This window comes from Diachasmimorpha longicaudata, chromosome 11 (genome assembly GCF_034640455.1).
Source record: "Diachasmimorpha longicaudata isolate KC_UGA_2023 chromosome 11, iyDiaLong2, whole genome shotgun sequence".
NCBI classification, from domain to species: Eukaryota; Metazoa; Arthropoda; class Insecta; order Hymenoptera; family Braconidae; genus Diachasmimorpha; species Diachasmimorpha longicaudata.
The window spans coordinates 6,674,444-6,688,842 of NC_087235.1; the positions used below are offsets into that span (position 1 = coordinate 6,674,444).

Here is a 14,399-nt window from a genome sequence, read left to right on the forward strand (position 1 = left end):
TGAAGGCACTCAAGTCTGGAAAAAACACTTCTTACAATTATTTTGAAATTATTTTGCTTTTTATGTCATCAACAATGTATACATGTGCATATATCGTAATCACAGCAGCACGTATGTATTTTTATTTATTTATTATTTTTACAAAAATATATAGCTTGGTATTCTCGGTTTATTATTTTTTTTTCTCCATGATTTCACCGTTGGTCTAAGTACTATTTACATTCTATACATTATCAGTAAATTTTTTTAGCTATTCTAGAAGCAAAAATTATGTGGTGAATATAGTTATTATCAGGATGAGAATAATCACGGTTTTTGATCAATTTTCTCATTGGTTCAATAATCGTGATTTTTTAATCCTAATTCCTTTGGAACTGCCGTTTGGCGAAAATATATAATATGAATTAAAAATATCACATTTGTTTCAATTCGTTTCTCATAGTGATCCCTCGAAAATAAATCGAACATTATCAATTTATTTCCATCTGAAATTACATGATGAAAGTAAACTCACTCCAATTAGTCTACAAAATAATAATGCACGGGAAATAAAATGATTGAAGACTGAATTGAGCTTTTTGGATGAGTACAAGTGCCTTACAGTAACAACTGCACTTTGATAAACCTCTACAAAATGAAAAAAACGTATCGTAAGTACCGATTATTTTTTTAAGGAACGTTTGAGTATAAAATACTGATAATTGAGTAAGAGGTAAAACGTCAGCATGAGTTTAACAACAAATATCCCATTAAAATGGAAGCACAATGTGCATTAACGAATGTTTAGCACTAGTACCTTAAATTCCTCCAATTGCGTATTATTCTGTGTAAACGATCTAATTGAATTGAATACCTCAAAAATGAGTGAGAACATTGAGTGGCCCTTCGACTTCATGAACAATAAAATTTTCAATTATTATTGAATACATTTAATTACCCCCACAACTCGAAACATTTCACTGAAAAATTTTATACAATAAAAAATTTGAAGAGTCATGGACTGTAAAAAAATGAATCAACAATTGCATTCCGTGTTGGAAATGATTGTAGCTCGTTCATAATTATTTACAAACTTACTTCCTCAATGATTTCAAAGATATCTACATTTTTGTTATTTTACATTTTTCCCTAGTTCAACTTTTCCACATAATTGCCTAATAAAAAACCTATATGAGCTTTATTCCATGGCCAATAGAATCATCAATTATTTCTCTTATGGCTCGAAATATATTACAGATAAATTTTGTACAATAAGAAGTCTTTTGACAAAATTTAAAGAATCACAACAAAAAAATTACTCAAAAATTAAAAATGATAGTGGGTCATTCATGATTATTTACAAACTTAAATCCTCAACTTCTCTATATAATTAGCTAATAAAAAAACTGAATGAGCTTGAAATTGAAGCACAGAATTTCCAATGATCGTTGAATACATTCACTTGAAAAAATTGTCTAAAATAAAAAGTTAATTGTCAAAAGTTTAAGAATCCCAGCAGCACAGGAAAATATTACGTTTAAAATGGGAAATTATGATGGCCGTTTCTCCATTATTTACAAGCTGAATTTCCCAATAATTTCCTAAATATCTACAATTTTTAAATTTAATATTTCTCCCTAGTGCAACCCCTCCACACAATTATCTAAAAAAACCACTCGAACCAGCCCAAATAATATCGAAATGAGCTAGACATTACCCCCTCGAAGTATACAATTTCATCCTAAATATAAGTGTATCTCAGCTGGCATTGGATACATCCATATCGATTGTCTCCTCTTTGAGTAGTGCACGCCTATCCTCCTTGGAATTGGAAGCCTTTTTCCCCCCAGGTTTGCGTTTACCCCTATTGACAACTCCATTGTCGTCATCCATCATTCTTAATATTTGTGTCTGATCAGAGCTTTCAATAGGAGCTATTGATATGTCTCTCACGGCTCTGAATTTACCGCAATTATTCAAGTGCTCATTCTCAAGTCGAAAGAAATTCCAAACAAATCTCCTGAAATTATTAAAAAAATCAACTTTTACCAATAATTCCACGCCGAGGTCCCTGTAAATATCACGCTTTCCCCAAACACAGCAAAAAACATGAAGCACTAATAATCCAATGCCTTCAAATTTCATAATTAAATAGGTAACATGTTAATAATAGAGGTATTGATCGTAAATTCACCTGAAGACTTCCAATGGTGCCACGATGGAGGTCATCAAGTCTCCCCCGATGTATCCATAATCCACGAGAACAAAACTCGCTATCCAAATGAATCTCAGCAAGAAATCCTCAATAATGGCAAAGTAGTAAAAACCCTATGAGCACAAAAAAACCATAAACAACCCCATGGTATTTATTAATTACCAATAAACACGAGACCACTTACAGCGGATGAATACACGACTTCTTCGCGCAGAAATCTATTTTCGCCTGCATTACTGTCCAATAAACCCCAATCCATTTTTATATCCCAAGTGTACGAGTATATCGAATTTATCAAACAACTCACAACCCAGAGCCACAGCCAGGGGCTATCCCAGTGGTTTTTCTTGTATTCATCTGAAATATTCAACAGGCTATTAACACTGCGATAAATTTCCATAGAACAAGCCGAATAATTTATGCGTTAATAAAGGATAAGTGGATAAAAAAACAAAGGTTGCAATGCAGACGAGACTGTTGACCTCACCTTCATGATAGATCCTCAAGGTTGCTGTTATAACAACAAGAAAAGTTGTTGCGTATTTTCCCGCATTAACAAGATGTGGAAATGCCTCCTTTGAGTCACGATAACGCCTGATACACTGAGCAAATCTTATCCATGCGGGTATGCAATTGACTATCGGTCGGACTATCAGTGAGTCAGATCCACATTGTCGTGTATCGCCGGCATTCAGCCAATCTTCGTTCGTCAGGTAGAAACATATCAAAAAGTGGAAATCCATCAGAGGAGTTACGAGACTGTTCAACTGGTCCGCCAGCCAAAAGTCCGCGAAATTTACGTAAGCAAGTGGCGCTATTAACATTCTCCACTGGAATGAGACGAATATATATGCTACATTGTAAACAATTTTTAGTTTGAAGGAGAATAAGCGAATAATTATTGAATATAAAGCGGAGAAATGAATTTTACAAGCCGACAAAAATGTCTGCTGATTATTTGTCCCATTAATTGTTCAATTGTGTCTCTCATTTTTCAATTTAGATTTCTGTCAGCTCATTTCATCCGCCAAACCAATTAATTTTTTACTAGAAGTGTCTTACACAAATCTTTAATAACCAAAACCTCGCCTCATGCCGGAATATCCTGAACGGATTGAAGAGAAATGCCAGCATGATACAGACAAGCACCAGTGGATTGACGTAAGGTGGCACACCGAGGCTTGCGCTGTAGAGAAAACTGAGTAGACTCAGTGTCCAAACAACTCCAAGGACAGCTGCGAGCTCCATAAGATGCTGCTCCGACAAGTGATTACGTGGATCCAGTTCAAATATCAAAACATGATTAACTCCTGATGATCTCCAGCCATAAACATTGACTCCAATTAAAAATAAAAATTCGACGAGTAGGAGAGGTCCACGATAGAGTCGAAACGCCACTTTGAGATTGTCCCCATTTTCGTGAAAAATTGCTTTAAAAGACCAGATAAACATTGTGAGACAACTATGACCGCTATCGCCAAGACAACGTCATAAAAACGAGAACAAATAATGATATAAATGTTCAAATACTGCAGTTACGCAGCTTTGCACTGTTCAAATAAGGGGAGAATGTGAGAAATTATTCACCGGAAAGCACAACAGCAACAAATAGTATGATAAAACTGCCGGAGAACAGCCCCACTTTGAATGTAGTCCAAGGGCTTTGGTGCTCCCCCAGTGGAGGCACTCGAAGCCTCTTCATCGCCCTCTGCCGATCTCCACTTTCCAATTCATTGGTAACTGTGGCCTCTGTTTCCTGAATCAGTCGGTCGATGTCCTTTGAAGTACAGAAATGAGACGTTTCCACGCACTCTATTCGCCATTTCGAGCCGCTGTCGACAGTCAGTAGCTACACGAGGAAAACAATATTAAAATTTGGGTAATTGATTACTAGCATGTAAATGTTGGGAGAGGAATAGGAGAATGATTCTTACGTTTCTGGGAAGGGCGGGGAATTTTTGGTGGAAGCGCTGAGGGGAAGGACGTGCTTTTCGTAGGCCTAGAGAGCCTAAAAGCCTCAGGGAAAAGGAAGACTTCTACTCGACCAAGGGAATTAGGATTGTCTCCTCTAAAAATAAAATACCTTGTCGTGTTTTTTCAGAATTTTTCGAAAGCCAGTGTAGTTCAAATTTTGATAATTCTGGAGCAAAATCAGGGAGAGGTAGTATTCTGAAAACCCCAGCTTTAGTTCACGTATTTTTCTGGCTGACAAATGGGGTTTTGCCGTTCCCTTGTGCCTTCCACTCCCTTCCTGGAGATCCAGGGCGGTTTTCAGTTCAGTCTGAAGGGCCGCATACTTCCTCGTTGCTTCGGCAAGTTTTTCTATCAGTAGCAAAGACAGAGGAATGTCACGATGCATCATTTGTGCTCAACGCAGCAGCAAAAATAATGCAACACTCACCTGAATAAAATGTGTTGATCTTCTTAAGTTCACGATCACAGAATGTGAAGAATTCTTCATCAAATGACGCAAAGTGCCTTGAGATCATTTCTGGCTCGACACTTTCTGAAGAGGGTGCCTCCTCCACAGCTGTGTAGAGCATCGCCTTCATCTCCTGGTGGAGAAATAAAAAAACGAATGAGAGCAATGTCTTTGCATATCCAAGCAATTGCAGACGACAGGAGTTATTTTGGTTTACCTCGTAACTTATGTACTGCTTTCGCCATTCTGGCGTTATGTGGGCTGATAAGTGTTCAGCGAACTTCATTGTGACTGAACTAAACCCCAGGGAACCTCTCAGATATCTGGAGGATCGTGAAAAGGCGTTAGAAAGAATTTTCAACAATGAAACGATTCAAAGGGCGCCACAAATGATTCCCGAATGATGGAAATGGCCTTCAATATTATCAACGATATCATTTTATGACAGGAAATGATAAACACTTGGTGTAATGTGGCATGGAGACAAAGGAAGAGCTCAATGAAACAAGAAAAAAAAAATTGACCAACTCTTACAGCTCAGAACTCCAGAGAGAATCTCAGTGTATCCCATCAACATTTATATCTTCTCGACTCCCTTTGTCGGCAGTAAAACTCAAATATTCATTACTTTACGAATAAATATTGATAATGATTCGCAAACTGTGATCAAGAGAACGACATAAATTATGTACACTGGCCCACTACTTCGAAGAACGATAAAAAACTGAACACTAGTACCAGCACGACGTTATCACCAATTTCCACCAATTACTGTCATGGAATCACAAGACTCCACCACGTGTCTTCAATCTTTATCAATCCAATGATATGTCATTTCTTATTAGGCAATTTTATGGAACTGAACACACAACACGTACGAAACATTTCACTTTTTTTATTCAACAGAGTGGAGCATAATCTACTCTAACCTCAACAGTGCTTAACAAGTAAATTTTTACAGCATTTATTATAGAATAAACAATACAAATGGAAGATGTATTTTTTCACATTTTTCAATCATTTATGATATTCTTCCTGCGATTTCAATAGTTATAAACAAAAGAGAAAAATCAGTTTTTCACTTCGAAGAATGAGAGATTGAAAAGCTCAGCCATGAACATAAGAATTTGACACTAGAGGTGCCTCAGAACGGTGGATATTTCATCCCCAATGTAACTCAACCCCCCAGCACGCGGCGCTGTGTACCCCATTGAGGGGACAAGAATGGCCGCGGCGCTATTGTCGGTGGCCCTGTTTCTGGTTTCATGATACCCCTCTGTATCATATTTTACCAGTGGTTAGTTGACGCACCGGTTGTGTGGAATTGTTTTGTTTATTTTTCATACGATAAGTAATTATTCATGGGAGTTGTGTGCACAATTTTTCACTGACATTTCGAAATGGCTACAAGCGAAGATGGATTGCCAATAACTGTGGAATTTGGGTAAGTGGCTTACCCAATGTGGAAATCGGTTTGCATGTGGATAACCTATAACAGTTTGTTATTTTCACTTATTGAAAATGTTTAACTGAAATTTTCTTACATTTTCTCAAAAATTTGGCGCAGAGATAAGTCAATTTATCTCCTTTCGCCCCTGCACTGTTTATTTATTGGAAGAGTTACATTTTTTATTTATTTGCGATCGAAAAACTATTAACAACGTTCGTTAAGAATGTTCACAACCAGGAAATTAATTTATTAACTCTGCTGAGTCTAAATTCCTTACATAAATGAATGAAGTACATTTGCGATGAGGGTAACATTTCAAGGAATTAAGCGAGTTACAGTCTTTTTATAGAAAAGTCTGAGCAGTAATTTTATTTTATAGGGGAGGAGCTGAACTTCTCTTCGACAAAAAGAAAAGACACGATGTAAAATTACCTGGTGATAAAGAATGTAAGTTCATTAATTTTGAATTTCATTTTATATTAACCGCAACTCTTTATTCTTAAGGTTTACATTTTTTCAGGGACGTTACAAAAATTATTATACTGGATTAAGGACAATTTATTGAAGGAGAGGGAAGAGCTATTTCTCCAGGAAGACACAGTGTAAGACCTCCTATCCAATAAAATCACAAAAATTCAACCGTTCATTCATGCAATGATGACATCAGCCCCCTTTCAAATATTCTTCATGACTCACCAAGATTTTTTTCTTCTTGCAGTAGACCGGGCATCCTCGTTCTCGTAAACGACGCGGACTGGGAGCTATTGGTAAGAAAAACATTTGTTCTCTCACTGACACATTTTTACCTTCAACTCGGGAAACAAAAACAGTCGAGAATGCGAAAAAAAGAAATTGCGGAGTAGAAAGATAGAGTGAGTGGAGGATTCCGAAGCACGTAGATGTACGTGGGGTCATTCAGAAGACTGGACAAGATGGAAAAAAATCGAGGGAAGATGGATATTTCGTCTTTCCTTCAATTCCCATCAACTCCTGTCCTCAGTAGAAAATGTCGCGACAATATCGTATCACAATTCCGTATTTCCAATAATAATTCAAAAATTTCCCCCAAGACGGTCCATTTAACTTCGCTCTTGCGGTTTTATTCTTAACAATTCAAACGACTTTGGTCCCTTTCACTTGGGAATGAAAAATTTATCATTCTAAATTTGTAAATGTATCGTTAGACCGAGGGGTGGTATTAAGATATTCTACAGGGGTGAAGAGAACTCGGCTGTACGGTGGGTTAACGTGAAAAAAAAGAGCAAATGGTGGAGAAGAGAAAAGAAGCCAAGAAGGACAGAGAAAGCTTAAAAAAGGAGAAAAACCAGACGGTGGAAAGATGATGGGTTTGCCCATTATTATGATAATATCCACGTTTCATGAAAGCTCCCCTTGCATGCCACAGTGCTATCCTTTCACTTCCTCCTTCATATCTTTATTTTTTTGTTCTTTCATTGGAGTACTCTCCTTCTCACTTCTTACACTCACATACGATCCTCCCCAGTCACCCTATGCCGTTCATTTTTCATGTACATACATTCACATACACTTACTTATATTTTTTTCGTTTTTTTATTGTAAATTATAAAGTGTAGACGCGAGACGTTCTGACTTTAAGACCGTGCTTAAAGCTAAAGTAGTTTCGCCCCCGTCGTCGACATGATAAACTGTGAGACCTAATTGAGGGCGGGTGCGGAACTTATAGCGGGGAATTTATTAAGCTGGAAAGGAAAAGTCAGGGGGGCAAAGAGAGACAGGGCAGGTTGAACGACTAGATGGAGTGGGGAGGGGGATGAAGAAGGGGAAAATATATACACCTTGGCATAACTGATGATTTACGTGATTTTACAGGGACAGGGAGAGTACAAGCTGTGTCCTAATGATAATGTACTATTCATCTCAACGCTCCATGGTGGCTAAGAAGCAGGGATGGCCATCAATATTCCATTTCTTTCCTATTAACAAGGATTTCCGGCTCAAGATGAGTATGGTACAAATATACTCAGTGAAATTTTAAAATAGGACAATATGTGATAATTTGAATTTCCGATTGATGGGGAATTGAATATTTCATAATATGGAACTGCCAATTTTCTATTGATTAAATAATAGTACATTTCGTAAAGGGCATTATCGATTATCTACATAATCGCCCACCTCCATAATTAAATTATTAGTGCGGTATTGATATTTCAATCGTCGGATAATAACTCCGATCTACTGATATGGCTATCGCTGGTAAGGGGGTTTTAAACGCGTTGTAAATTGTGAATACTTGGGGACGGGATGGGGGCGTAGGTCGATGGGTAGATCCAGTGGGGGTTATTAAACCGAAGAATCGATGATAGTGAGGAAAATTATGTCAGAGATTTTTTCTTTAATCAGTTCAGATCGTCAAGGCAGGATACAAACACATTTCTAGGGGTTTTGTTCAATAATTGCCACTTTAGAGTGACTTATGTCTTGAAAAATTATTTAATTAACAAGAAAAATGTAAAAATTATTGCACTCATGTGTGTTGATACACATGCAGACTAAGATAATAAAATATCCCGAGCTCTACGATGGAACGTTCGAGATAAGTTTTACGTAATGGCTATAATATAACGGCTGACACTCTGGCACAATGCCAACTGTTCCTGTGGTGTTATTGCTGCATTGCTCTTTCACTTCTGCTTCATCCCCCTTTCTCCCTTCTCTCACATCACTGCGGTTCACAGTTAACTTTCTTCCATTTCCCTACTCTTTTACAAGTACTACCTACCCCTCTGCCATCTTTAACTCTAACAATTTTTGGTCTCGTTCTACCCATATTCCAAAACTGCTGGAGAAGCGTCACTTGGTTCTTTAGTACTTGGTACGTGTTCAGCTTTACATACATTAACTTACAATTAAATATTGCGTACTACCTCGAGTTTTCCGGGTTTACAACCCACCACAGGGGAACTACTGCAATGTTTTTCATCTCGTTTCATTCTCATTAGCGGCAACTCGAGTCATTACTTTTATAAGATGCCATGTATTTTTTTAAAGAACGAATGAATGAAGAAGTTGGAGAAATATGGAGGTCGCAGTAATACAGTTTTTTTTTCGGTTATGGAGGTACAGAAATCTTTTCTCAGTATAAGAGGTTTTAAGAGTTTTGGTACAAACCGCATTATACCATGAGAACAACGAAGTTTTGGAGGATGTGCCTCGTAAAAAATTACTGTCCGACAAAGGAAAATACAATATGGAGCGGAATGGATTTTTTTGAAGAAATCTGTGTCTCTCTGAGTGCAACCCACCATCAATTTGATTCGATATTCCTCATTAGTTCCGAATCCTGGATAATCATACCAATTTATATTTTAATCGTTGTTTTGATAGTTCGTAGACTCATTTATTCTTCCTCGAATTCCGCCCCCTTTCGCTCCTCAGCAGATCGAATTTGAGATGCGATCTGATTAAGGGAGTTCGACGAAAGCCTCCCACATTCCCTTCATCGAATCATCCAATTTCGTGAAATTCACGTAATCTTTCCCCAAAAAGCTACGAAACCGGGCACAAAATAGAAATAAATCTGATGATACTTGAAATACCCTGGGAATCGTTAGCTGCTCAGGACAGTTAATGGTCGAATGATTAATTGGGATAATGTCCAATGATATAACTCGATAAATTCTAAACAGCTGTACACGAGGAATGTTCAGGGGATATTTTGATGAATCGAGTGTATGAAGAGAACGTAGCATGAGCATTACATAGTGATATATACGGGCATTCATGCGTATTTACACACGCTCGAGAAGGCCACAGTATGTGTTACGTGCCCATGGCCAGTAGTACAATACTACAGTAACAGACACATGCTGAGAGATGTCTATAATTCGGTCGCGACGGTGCGTTATGGATGCAGTGGGATTTATGCAGTTGCCATGGGCGTGTATGAGGTTGAACTCAGCACTGCATCTGTTTCAGGATCCTGTGTAACCACAGAGTGGATAACCACGTTTTAGTCAGCCATGACGTAATGTCGAGGTAGAGGCAAAGGGGAACAATTTACTTTCGACGATACGCGAAGCTCTCACTGGGGTGAAACTATTGGGGAAAAAATGAAGTGTTATGCACAGTTAATTATTAGCACTTAGGACAGTGCAAGTAATGTATGCAAATTTGCAATCTCATCTGAAGATTGGGTCTGAAATGATGTCGAATTGTCGAAGAAATTGCATTTAACAAGAGTAACTTCCCACCTACTCTCTCTCATATTCACTCTATGTATGTAGTCCTGAGAAGATATTCAAACTTGGCCAATTACCGTTTAGTTCTGTTGAAAATGATAAAACCGAAAATCGAAAATAATAAGATTCAAATATTTCAGCCAATTCAACGTCTCCCTCCTCGTTTCTGCCTTCAACTTTGGCTATTAGAACGAAACAGTTCGCCTAATGCTTTCTCTGAACTTTTAACCGTCCCCGGTTTACCTTCCAGGACTTTTTTGGTCTCATTTCTCAGACCTATCTCCTCTTCCCTTCCTTTACTTCGCCAAATAAGGGAATATCCTCCTTGCGCTCCTCTAGTTCTCGACTCTCCTCAATATACTGGGCTAATTTCGCTCCTATATTTTCAATTCAACGGCCGTGTGGTTTAAAGCTCCATTCAATTTCACCGGTGGATTGTCTCAGGGTACAAGAGAGAGAGAGAGAGAGAGAGTGCGAGAGGGAAAGCTCTGGAGCGGTTCACAAGGAGGCCTTTGGTCCGACAAGACGAAGAGAAGAGCAAGGGATAGTGAGGGAGAAAGAGACCCTGGGATATGGAAAAGGCCCGAAGTGGGAAGAAAACGAAGTTATCCGGCCATAAATTCTGTTCGCCCGGTGTTTAACGAAGTTCCGATTGGTCGTGAAGCCACTGTCGATAATCGAGCTTGCATGAATTATACGCGCGACTGCTATTCACTATCTCGTTCACTCCCCCATTCTCCTCTCTCACTGTCCCTTCTAGTGATCGTTTGTTCAAGATGTTTGAATAATTAATGCAACGAAAAATAGCCGATAAAAGACCGAGAATTATTCAATAATTTCCTGATAATTTGATAGCCCTTGATAACTATCAAAAAGACACTGACAACTTGGTATTTGGATTCAGTTACCAGAAAATGTATTCTTCACTTCACTTCTGATATTATTTACTCTGACTCCTCGGTATTTTAGAAAATTAAATCCATCGTTTAATCAAGATAAGACCCGTAGAATCTTCGAAGTGAGAGAAAATGGCACTGGGTCGTTTGCGAGTAAACTTTTCCTTAATACGATTAAGCGCTCAACTCCCATACCAGGAGAGGTGTATAAACTAAAGTCGTAGGTAAATCAGACGTTTGAGCGGATCTGAAAACCAGGAGGAGAGCCATTCGTTACACCTGTTGTTTGAACACCAGCACTTACGGTTTTTTTCTCAACCACCTCCCTCCACCCCCTTTTGGTCCTTCCACCCCCTTCAACTCCTCCATCTGGCACTCACGAAAATTGTTTTTCAAGCCAGACAACCAATGTGAATTGATGTAAAGACAAAGGGGTGGAAGGAAGGAAGGAGGGATAAATGTGAGAAAAGAAGAAGAGAATACAGGAATTCTATTGAACGTTGCCAAACGAGTTTGTATGTCGGAATGGCCCCTGGAAGAAAAATAAAGCGGAAAAATACAGAGCTGAGGAAAAAGAATGAAATCTTTTGCGTTGTGGATGACACCTGGAGCGTTTGCCAGGTTCATCTTCCAAATCAACGAGCAGCTAGAGTAGAAAAACACGCACGAATTGGCGCAAAGTTTGCAGAAATAATTCCGGATGTTTTTCTGTTAGCCGCTCAATTCCTCCCCCCCACCCCCTCGGGGGTCCGCTTCTTCAACACCAAATGTCCCTTTAGCCTCATCGTTTCTTCTGGTACTCTTCGTGTATATTGTGTTGTTTTTTTTTTTCATTTTCATTTCGGACATTGCCTCGTTTTTTCCTACTCTCCTTACATCCCAAAGGTTTCGTGACAATGTCTGCAAAGACGCAAGCCATCAGCATAAAACGCGCGGTTTTATGAGCCGTAGCGAGTAGACGGTTTCGCGTTACATCTTCCTCAAATGCCCCGACATTGTGTTCACTCTCGACTGCCTTGGGAAACTTTACCGTTGGAAACTCTATACCTCCACCGCTGCTCCCTTTTCCCTACACACTTTTTTTTTTTCACTTCTCTCGTCCCAGTGTTTTTCATCTCTGTCTCACTCAGTCAAGTTTACCCCCGTCAAGTTCTAGTCTTTCAGTCTTTGGGTGTTAATGTCTAGCTGTATACATCCCACTCTGACTTCTCATTTCAGCCGTGCTTGAAGATTTCCTCCCTGTCTTATGTCTTTATATCTCGTTTCGCGTACGTGATTGTCTAGTCCCTGATTTTTCCATCATGTTCGCCCGTAAAACAAGGTAAAATTGAGGTACACAATGTAGAAAACGAAATAAATTATTTTTCATCCCTCTGGTAGGCAACGACAACGGGACGAGACGTGAAGTGTTCGAAGAAGAGTTCGAAATCGGCCCCACAATGATAAGTCAACAGGGGGTTTAAGCTTAAGACTTTAAGACTCGACCCATCAATAATGAAATTATTCGAGCTCAATTGTGCTTCATTTAGTCCCACCACTCTATTAATCATCAGAAGATAGAGGGGATTGTAACACAGTTAAATGGAAATGTAAAAATAACAATGAAAATTGGAATAATTATTGCAGGAAACTGCCATACGTCAATGAACAGGATAATAAAAGCTGTATTGATTTCATGAAATCTATTGAATACCCGAGATGTCAATGTTTTTTTTTTACCTCTTCAGATTCACCAGCGCAACGTGTCATAATACTGATGGAAGTACCATTGAAACTAGGTTACGCGCACTTTATGGAAATCGTTGAATCATAAACTACTACCATCTTCCTCAGGCCAGTGTCCACTATTGATGTTAGGATTTTCATTTGCCTCGTTAAAATGTTCCATCAAATGTTACTCTTCCTACTAAAATATAGCGGCACTTTAGCTCCTGCTCTCCAACCCCTGCCCTCCTCCCTCACCCCCTCACGTTTACTGTAATCTCTGATACATGGCGATGATGTATAAAGCCTATAAACATCACAAACTTTATGGCAATTAAAAGTTTGTGACTCATTTGGTGTTTTAAATTAACCAAGATGAAAAGTGAATCACCTTCATCAGAACGATATTCATTGGAGTTTCTATTGGCATTTGGTGTCCATAGGTATCAGAGGTAATTCCCCAATGGATGGTCATTACGTACTGACCCTGGGGCGATTTCATGAGACGGCCCAGGGGGAGTGCGCAACGATAGCCGGTGGAGATAGCCAGGGGAAAAGGAAGGAAGAAGATGAAGGCACTGGCAAACCTGGGATAATTTGTCGAGCATCCAAAGTATCGTATGTATATACGGAGATGTATCCCTCAGTCATTCTGGCTTGTGTACGTCGCTTGGGAGTGCGGGCACACTGCACTGTATCTCCAACGTGTTACCAACTGACGTCCCCATGGGTAGCTCGTACTGACTCGCGTTAGTGACCCGAATCTTAACTAGATGTCCATGACTACAAATCTCACGTTCAAACACGCCTTCGTGTCTATCCATTTATCTCTCTTGCCTCCTTTGTCTATGTGATTCATTCTGAAATTTCTTGAATTAGAGGGAGATGCGCCGTTCGCGCTGGTACACGAAGAGACATTTTTCTTTTTCATCAGAAGACCTCGGTGAAAGTTATGATTGCCTTCAAGCCGTTCTTATCGCCTAATGAGTTATAATTGAATTTCACTAGAAGAGTAAAAAGAGTGATTCCATTCTGCTGAATGCAACACAGGTATTCACTCGCATTCCTCTATTTTGATTTTTAATCATAAAGTTTATAATCTTGAGGTATCTCTGGCCAACAACATTTTCATGCAAAATATTAAATTCATATATTATTTTCCGGGGTATATTGGCAGGACTCTGTGCAATCTCGTTGACTGAAATACTTTGGAAACTCCATAATGAAGGGATAAAGAATTCGATAACCTTTGGGAGATCGATATGGGGGCGGAGAATGAAGACAATTGGGGTGGAAAGTGGGGAGAGTGTACGGTCATCGTCTATCAGGGGAAAATTGCGAAACTTGGCTTGGATGATGTGGCTAGTCTCGGAATAACTTTTTACTGGGGTGATTCCGTTAAGTCTGTGTGTGGCCAAGTGATTTGGAGGTTCTCCTGGTTTGATTAAAGTTGGATATGCACTGATCGTTTCATCAATACACTTTTTCCAATTCGAGAACGTTCAATTGA

The 14,399-nt window shown here is 38.9% G+C and overlaps 2 protein-coding genes across 7 annotated transcripts in view; one reads left to right on the forward strand and one right to left on the reverse strand.

The window, feature by feature from the left end:
* Nucleotides 1-112: 112 nt before the first annotated feature.
* On the reverse strand, nucleotides 113-5,694 carry LOC135167430 (solute carrier family 53 member 1). The gene is made up of 10 exons (XM_064130613.1): nucleotides 5,151-5,694; nucleotides 4,834-4,939; nucleotides 4,596-4,749; nucleotides 4,278-4,516; nucleotides 3,782-4,043; nucleotides 3,257-3,624; nucleotides 2,682-3,024; nucleotides 2,379-2,551; nucleotides 2,174-2,307; nucleotides 113-1,999 (listed from the first exon to the last, which is right to left on the reverse strand). The coding sequence occupies exons 2-10, from the start codon at nucleotides 4,900-4,902 to the stop codon at nucleotides 1,738-1,740; spliced, it is 2,004 nt and encodes a 667-aa protein (XP_063986683.1). The 5' UTR covers nucleotides 4,903-4,939; nucleotides 5,151-5,694; the 3' UTR covers nucleotides 113-1,737.
* Nucleotides 5,695-5,859: 165 nt separating this feature from the next.
* The window catches only part of Urm1 (Ubiquitin-related modifier 1), a 74,086-nt gene continuing 65,546 nt past the window's right edge, over nucleotides 5,860-14,399 (forward strand). For 2 of the 6 annotated variants that reach the window (XR_010299856.1, XR_010299855.1), the window contains exons 1-5: nucleotides 5,895-6,060; nucleotides 6,446-6,513; nucleotides 6,587-6,668; nucleotides 6,785-6,833; nucleotides 7,918-8,056. Coding sequence is in view for 2 of the 6 variants with exons in the window: in XM_064130634.1 (XP_063986704.1) it covers nucleotides 6,017-6,060; nucleotides 6,446-6,513; nucleotides 6,587-6,668; nucleotides 6,785-6,833; nucleotides 7,918-7,986 (312 nt within the window). In the remaining 4 variants the exon portion in view is untranslated. Of the gene's footprint in view, nucleotides 6,061-6,445; nucleotides 6,514-6,586; nucleotides 6,669-6,784; nucleotides 6,834-7,917; nucleotides 8,705-12,565; nucleotides 12,872-12,912; nucleotides 13,133-14,399 lie in introns of those variants that run through there. The other 4 variants (XR_010299857.1, XR_010299854.1, XM_064130635.1 and 1 more) reach the window with 4 other exon arrangements.

Bases quoted from the DNA above. Each gene is read 5' to 3' on its own strand.
- LOC135167430 (XM_064130613.1), bottom strand. From the start codon at position 4,902: ATGAAGTTCGCTGAACACTTATCAGCCCACATAACGCCAGAATGGCGA. The intron at 4,517-4,595 runs GTGAGTGTTGCA...TGCTACTGATAG, and splicing joins GATCAACACATTTTATTCAG to AAAAACTTGCCGAAGCAACG. The intron at 2,000-2,173 runs GTGAATTTACGA...TAATAATTTCAG, and splicing joins GCACCATTGGAAGTCTTCAG to GAGATTTGTTTGGAATTTCT.